Source organism: Lathyrus oleraceus, chromosome 3, assembly GCF_024323335.1.
Source record: "Lathyrus oleraceus cultivar Zhongwan6 chromosome 3, CAAS_Psat_ZW6_1.0, whole genome shotgun sequence".
In the NCBI taxonomy this organism is placed as follows: Eukaryota; Viridiplantae; Streptophyta; class Magnoliopsida; order Fabales; family Fabaceae; genus Lathyrus; species Lathyrus oleraceus.
In genome coordinates, this window is record NC_066581.1 from 27,388,312 (window position 1) to 27,396,637 (window position 8,326).

Here is an 8,326-nt window from a genome sequence, read left to right on the forward strand (position 1 = left end):
TAGGATCATTTTAATATAATTGTACTGTTAAAAAAAATACTTAAACATAACCATGTGTTTGTAGAGATGTTTGTGGTATTTAGAGTATTTAATGAGAAATTTTATATATGATTTTTTATAAAGAAAATTAGAGAATCCTCTCAAGTCTAAGACTAAGGTATTTATGGATTTATGCGTTGGCTTGGTTGAGAGATTTCTTTCTACCACCCCCAATTAAACCTAATAGTCCCAATTTTTTAATATCTCCAAAATACCCTAGCTAATATTTACACTTCAAAATTTATCTTTCTTCCATAGTTTTCACTTTTTCAAACATACTAAAACAAAATTTTCAGTAGTTATTTTAAAATATTCAATACGTAACTTTTCCATTTTTCAAAATTCACGGATTTATATCGGAAATTCGGGAAAATTCGGTAAAAATACTGGAAATTTCAAAAATTTCAGTATATAATACTGGAAATTCTCAAAATATCCGGGAACAAACAAAAATTTTTGGAAATTTTCAAAATTCCGATATATCAGAAATTTTGAGTATATTTGAAATTTCCGTTAACAGACCCTTAGAGACAGACCTGTACTAAAGATGCAAAAGCATGAGAATCAACATATGTAGGACGAATTAGGCATTTGAAAGATGAAATTACGAAGTCATCCTAAGTAGTTTTGTTTCTTGTACGTATAACAACTTTTGTGGTAAATATGTATCTATTATATGTGATGACTTTTTAGTCGAACCATTTATGCATGCCGTTGTACCCAAAAAAAATGAAAATTCATGTTTTTTATAATTCTGAGATCATACCGAAAATTTGACATTATTTGCATTTTCCGATGTATCGGAAAATTTAATTGTGGGGTATCATGGACCACTTTCACAACTTTGATAGTTTGTTCACAGAAAGAATCAATATGATTTTTCGTCTGTTTTTTTAGTTTTCCATTGACTCTTTGACTAACTAGAAATGCTATCTTTTTCAAAGAGGATTTATTTATTGAGAAGGACTTAGTTTACTTGTGATTGGTTTGGAGCTAGTTGTAATACTTCTATTCATTCTAACTTCTTAGATTGACTTGACAATCCTTTATTGTATATTAGATTGTGGTTGTATGCTAATGTTTGAAAATCAATTCTACCTTTCTCTTTCTATTGAGTTGAGTATTACTTATACCACCCTCTCTCATCTAGGCTACTTGTCTTGCTTTCCTTAGAACCACCCTCTCTCATGCCAAGCCAAATTATTCCGGTACAATAATCAAAAAAATAATTATAAATGACAATATGTAATAGTTAAAAAACATTGAAGGATTAATAATTAAAAATATATAGAAATATTCATAAAGAATCAATATATTTACAATCTTAATTATTAAAAATTAAAATTAAAATTGATATCCACTATTTATTGTCTTATCACATCTAAACTCGGTGTTCTAATTTATCACTCACACATAAAGGATTTTGTTTATCTAATATTTGACGACCAATCTTCTTTAAATCCACCTTGCATGCATGTTCTTCAGGATATCTATGCATTTTACAAAATACATTTCCACAACGACAATTAAATCCTAATAGTCCCACTTTTTTGTTGCAACTCTTGCACCTATTTTTCTCTGTCTTTATGTTTTGATTGTCGGTAAGAGAAGTAGCTGCCATAGCCTCACAGATACTATCAGTATTAGGGGTCATTGAAGAACAAGAAGATGTTGATTCAAAAACAAAGCTTTCATCATTTGACTTTTCAATGTTTTCTTTGAGATAATCATTGTAACACTTTGAGCAGAGATTGTTGTTTGAAGAAGAACCGTAGAAACCACAACCATTGACACAAAGCAATGGAACCATGTTTCACTTAAGAAAAATAGATGTTTGCAAATTCGGAGAAAGGGAGAGTTTTGTGGAGAAAAGATTCAAGCTTGAAAGTTTTGAATGATGGATTAGGTTGTGTTCATTTATAGGATATAATTGCTAGATGATTGTAACTAATAATACTATATTTTAGGAAACTATCTGTCAAAAAATTAGGAAAGAATTAAATAAGTGTAGATTTAATTTTTGAGAAAAATATGCAAGATCTAATATAGTCTCTCAAAAAAATAAAAATAATTTCTAGGTTTTGAAGAAAATAATCCGGACTTAGTCCCTAATTTATTTGCATTTTATTTGATTTATTAAAAAATTTAATTAAATAAAATGAAGATAAAATAGTGATTATTTAATAGTTTTATAAAAGGTAAATAAATACGGAAGGAAATAAATATTTTTTTTATTAAACGACATAAATGTCCTAAAAGAACTAGTTTTTTTTAAATAAAATATTAATTTTGGTATATCCTAATCTTATGTAAATTCTGGATAGGACTAGTTATATATTATTTTTGTTTTGTTAAATTAATGATTATTTATGTTTTTAATTATTTGTTATATTAAACTCTTAAAATAAAATTTTTGATTTAGAAAATGTTAAAATCTCTTTTGAATTGATCTAAAATAACTTCATTTATAACTACCATTATTGTTACCACTTTGCAGAATATTTAGGTCCAAAACGAATTCTAAGAATTTATGAGCCATGAATTTTAATTATTTAGGATATTACACTTTGATTATTTTGATTTTAATACTAGTAAGTTTTTAGTAATTTACGTAATTCTAGTTCTAGGTATTATCAGAGGTGGATCTAGACATTATATATTGATGTGGCTAAATATGAAAAAAAGTATGAAGTTAATTATATTCAGAATAAGAAAAATAGATGTTTGCAAACGTGGAGAAAGGGAGAGTTTTGTGGAGAAAATATTCAAGCTTGAATGTTTTGAACGATGGATTAGGTTGTGGTCATTTATAGGAGATATTTGCTAGACGATTATAACTAATAATACCATATTTTAGGAAACTATCTGCCAAAAAATTAGGAAAGAAATCGTTATCCTATTTTAATTTTAAATATAATCTTTACTCTCTTAAGATTGGATCAAAATAAATTTTATTTAAAATTTAATTAGGATTGAATCAAATTGAGTATTGGTTTGATCAAAATTTAAATTTAAGATATAATTCAATTATTTTATTTTAAATAAAGAATTAAAAAAGTGAAGATTTAATTTTTGAGCAAAAATATAAGATCTAATTTAGTCTCTCAAAAAATAAAAATAAAATCTAGGCTTTGAAGAAAATAATCCGGACTTTGTCCCAGTTTTACAATAAGGCTGAAAAATAACAACACATAGGGTATGGTAATCGGACAACGATAGTTAAGCGGTGCAATTAACAAAATAAATTATTTCTGTAAATTAATAATAATTGACAAACTTTTTTTACACGAGAATGAACTTATTCTTAGAATTTAAAAACCACAACAAATGATTGATGCTATTTTTTATTAGCGAGGTCTTTACCAACCTAATGGTTGAGATGGCCCTACCACTTTGTTCACTTTATGTACAAATCAAACAATTTCAATATTTAAACCATAATAATTTTTTTGAGACATCAATATCACATGAATATGATAACTTTGAACACTTAATTTTTTTTACTAGTAAAACTACACCAGAGTGACATTGTCCTTGTTTTGATATTTCAAGATGAACACGATAATTGTGAACACTTAATCTTAAAGAAGACATGATATTCATATTTTTCATTTGCAAGCTTCTAAAACTGGCCACTTCACTGAATTATAATTTGATTGTGAAATCTTAACAAGATAATGAAAAATTGGTACTTTTGAAGAATAAGAGCCCCACGACAACTAAAATAACTCTAATGACAACAGAAGATCTCGAACAATGCGTTAAAAAGAGTGTGAGTTTTGTGGTCAAGAATTTTCAATTGATAGTAAAGTCAATTCATTTAATCTTTATTAAGACATTGTTGATCTTAGATAGGATTTTATTGATTTTAATTTCAAAAAATATAATCATACCTTTCAATTGTTCTATAGCCAAATAAATTATTTTTTTAGTTTTGTTTTAATAAATTTATCTAGAGCCATTTTTTACGATGCATTAAAGCTTCATTTTTTTTGTAATTTTGATTAATCTGATTCATATTTTCGAGTTGATTTTATATATTTTAAGATAAAAGCAAAAAATAATTTACAAAATATAAAAATTACTATAAATAAAGATTAAAGAGAAAAAAAATTAGAACACTAGAACCTGATTTTCACAAAATTAAGTGTTATATTATTACTTGTCTTTTTTCATATTCTCAGAAAAAGAAATTATTGTTCGATTCAAAACCTAACAAATTGATAACATGACAAATATTTTAAAGTTTGAAAACAAAAAGAGTTAAACCAACAAACAAATAAAAATTGAATAATTGAAAGAATGAGATTAAACACCATGCTGCAAGCAAATACACAAACTTATCAAATTGAATAATTCAAGATAAACAACACATATCTATAAATAGTGACGTAACACAAAATAGAAGTTGGATTGGAGAACAACTTAATAAAATAAATAGTTAAAGAGACTTGACAACAAAAGTATGAAATTGAGAGTAAGAGAGGAAGATGAAAAGGAAGAGAGAAAGATAATGTGTGCGCTAGCTCACATTAAAAAATGGTGGCATATGAATAACAATATTAATAAAGGATGAAATAGTAATTGCAAACAATAAGGCTGAAAAATAATAACAAATAGAGTATGGTAATAGACAATGATTGATAAGCAGAGCAATTAACAAAATGAAAATTTTCCTTAAATTAATAATAATTACCAAAAAAATTTTACACAAAAATGAACTTATTCTTAGAATTTAAAAACCACATCAATTGATTGATGTTATATTTATATATTTTTTATAAGTAAATGCTATATATAAAAGTGAGGATCAACTTACTTTATAAGTAAGTTTTTTAGCTTGCTCTAAATCATAATCTTTAAATTGAATCTAATCTAATGGTTAATTAGAATTTTTATTTAATTAACCATTAGATTAAATTTAATTTAAAGACTATAATTTAGAGTAAGTTTAAAAAACTTACTCTTAGAATAAGTTGATCCCCCAAATATATATATATATATATATATATATATATATATATATATATATATATATATTAAGAAAATTAAAATTTTAAGACCTAACGCGAGGTCTTTACCAACCTAATTGTTGAGATGGCCCTACCACTTTTTCATTTTATGTACATATCAAACAATTCCAATATTTAAACCATAATAATTTTTTTTGAGACATCAATATCACATGAATTCACGTGAATACGATAATTCTGAACACTTAATTTTTTTACTTGTAAAACTACAACAGGAGAGATATTGTCCCTGTCTTGATATTTCAACATGAATACTATAATTATGAACACTTAATCTTAAAGAAGACATGATATTCAAATTTTTCATTTGCAAGCTTCTAAAACTGGCCACTTCACTAAACTATGATCTGATTGTGAAATTTGAGCAATATCATGAAAGATTGCTACTTTGTTTTGAATAACAAGAGCGTCATGACAACTAAAATAACTCTGATGACAATAGAAGGTCTTGAACAGTGCTGTTAAAAGAGTGTGAGTTTTGTGGTCAAGAATTTTAACATTTTCGATTTGAGAATTAAAAATGTGAATTTTGTGGAGAAGAAAGAGAGGAACTCATAGGAAGGGCGGACGTAAGGGCAAGGCAACCCAAGCTAGGGCTTTAGGACTCAAAATTTTGGGTAAAAAAATACTAGTTTTTTTAAAATTTTGTTATGAATATATAAAATGACATATTTCTTTCATAAAATTCTCAAAAAGTCTTGATTTTGGTGACTATGTGTTTGAGCTAGAAGTTAAGCATGTAGAATCCTATGCCATAAAAAAAAAACTCTATTGGATTTCCATCTTTGATTTTTGGTATTTTGTTCAATCAAAAGAATAATATTGTTTGTATTGAAATAAAGTAAGTGTGTGTCTTGGTTTATTAAATTTTAGTTATAAGTTATTTGCGAGGAAACATGCCTCTTACATTGTTCTTCCAAATATTCGAAAGATTGATGAGTCTAATCTAATTGTTGATGATGTATCACCCCTGTCTGGACATGTTAGAAGACGTCTCCTCAAGTTCCTTATGCAAGAAGACAAGGCTTTACCAGAAATCATAGATATGTCGAGTGCTAGAGAGGGTGTGTGGGAAAGGTTAATTCAAATGTTGAGTCCAAAGGTTACAGGTGCTTTATCTTCTCATGCTGTTGTACCATATGTTGAGAAAAATGATGTGACATTCGATATTGATTAATACATGGACAATGGTGATGATGATGAAGATATTGAGTATGATATTGTCTCTGGTGAAGACTGTGTTACCTCCTTTTAATAAGTTGTTTATGGGTTCACGATTTCTTTTCTTTTGACAGGTTTTTTTTTCTTTTGACAAAAATGTATGTCATTTGTATGGCTAAATATTTTTATTTCACTCTTGATGTTATGCCTCTATATGGGTCGAATAGTTTTTTGTCTGTTGATGCTTTATGCTCTTATGTGGCTAGTTTTGTTGTTTTTTGTATGCCTTTGTGGGCCTGACATTAGTCTCCTTCCTTTATCCCTTTTGTGGCAAATAGGGGGGAGAAAAAATATCATTACTGTGTTATTTAGTGCTTTGTGGTTTTTTCTTTATTTTATATTATCGTTGTTGATGAAGCTAATTGCACGTTCCTCTTTATACTCTGTTGTGATTTGTGTTATCTCATCTAAAAGATATTCTATTGTGATATGATGTTGGTGCCACAATGAACCTTTTGTTGTTCTTATGTGATCCTTGAATTTGTTGTGATCTATAGATGATGAATTGGAAGAGTGTGAGTATAAGAATGTGCATAATATCTTGAATGTTATTAAAATGCCTAAAAATAGCCTAAAGGGGAGTTTGTTATTACAGTTGATTCACAAATTTTTGTAGGTAACTTGTTAAGCAATATGTTTTGATATGGTATGAGACATTGTGTCTCAGTCTATTTACTGGGCACGCGTTTTGTATTTGATTGGATTTTTCTCAACATGATTTGTTTCCTTTTTTCTTAAATCGGGAACTTAATTCAAAGTGCATTTTCGTTTTGGAAAATATTTTACGCTGAATCATTTGGTGAAGTTTTTGGAATTATTATTTATTTTTAAATAAGATTTATTTAGATTTGATTCTCAAAGATTTAGAATTGATTTTGTGGAGTTTTATTTTCTTGCTCTTTTTGGAAGCCAGATACTTTTGGTCAAAAATTTATTAGGCTTATGTGCTGGATGTTTTGTATTACTATTTAAAGAGAGGTTCCCTTCTTGTGAAAACTCAGACTTACAGAATTAAGCTTGTCGTTTTTGTTAGTTTTATTGAGTCTTTTGTTTTGAGTTTGTAATACTATAGCGTAGGATTTCTTTCATAAGTTAGAAAGGTAGAGTATTTGTTTTGTAATTGTGTTTTATCACAAACATTATGTATTTGTACAAACACTAGGGAGGGTATTTGAGTGAAAGTGAAAGGTGTCTCTAATTTAGGGGGAGCTTGAATAGAATTTCACGGGCAGTATTAGGAAAAAGGCATTGGACCGAGGAGTTTGAAATAGACCTTCAACTATTATTGACTATTGATTAAGGAATTTTATTTTATTGGGTTGATGCCCTCCAAACGTAGGTGACTTTGCACCAAATTGGATTAAAAATCTCTTGTGTTGTTTATTCTATGTCTTTGTTATTTTCTATTATGTTATCACATTGTTGTGTACATTGTCTCAAAATTGTGTGTGACATCTTGCCACCATTCGAACATAATTTCAATTGACATCAGTACATGGACCTTGTTATGGTTGGGTGAGCTCCGGGTTTTTTCTATACTCTAAACAAAATGGACAATACCAAAGAAAGAGGATATGTGAATCGACCACGGGTTCTTGATGGTATGAAAAATGATTAATGGAAGGTTTGTATGTATAGCGGGGTATTCGTTACCATTAGAGATATTGACTAAATCCAAGGTAAATCATACAAATCGAGTCGCCACCGCACTTCTATTTATCCAAAAGAATGGTTATAAAGCGAACAAAAACCTAGAAGTTTTAACAAAAACTAGTAAAAGAGAACAGAGATTTGGGTAAGGGGGTTGGTTATGTAATGGGAAGGTGTTAGGCACCCAAAACATCCTAGGTACTCCTAGGGAGCCCTTTTCACACTTGTTGCAAGGTTGTTGTTTTTGTGAAATTTTTTGTTTGTCCAAACATGATTGAAGAGATGAGAAGAGAATATACAAGTTATTTACATTTTTGTGTTTGGATGGATGAACCCATTGCCTACGTACCTTCTAATAAAAAGATTAGGATCAAAACCTCGTA

The 8,326-nt window shown here is 28.2% G+C and overlaps 1 protein-coding gene across 1 annotated transcript; it reads right to left on the reverse strand.

The window, feature by feature from the left end:
* Window positions 1-1,406: 1,406 nt before the first annotated feature.
* LOC127128886 (zinc finger A20 and AN1 domain-containing stress-associated protein 6-like) lies at window positions 1,407-1,907 on the reverse strand. The gene has a single exon (XM_051058254.1). It carries the CDS (start codon window positions 1,847-1,849, stop codon window positions 1,421-1,423), a length of 429 nt encoding a protein of 142 aa, XP_050914211.1. The 5' UTR covers window positions 1,850-1,907; the 3' UTR covers window positions 1,407-1,420.
* Window positions 1,908-8,326: the final 6,419 nt, after the last annotated feature.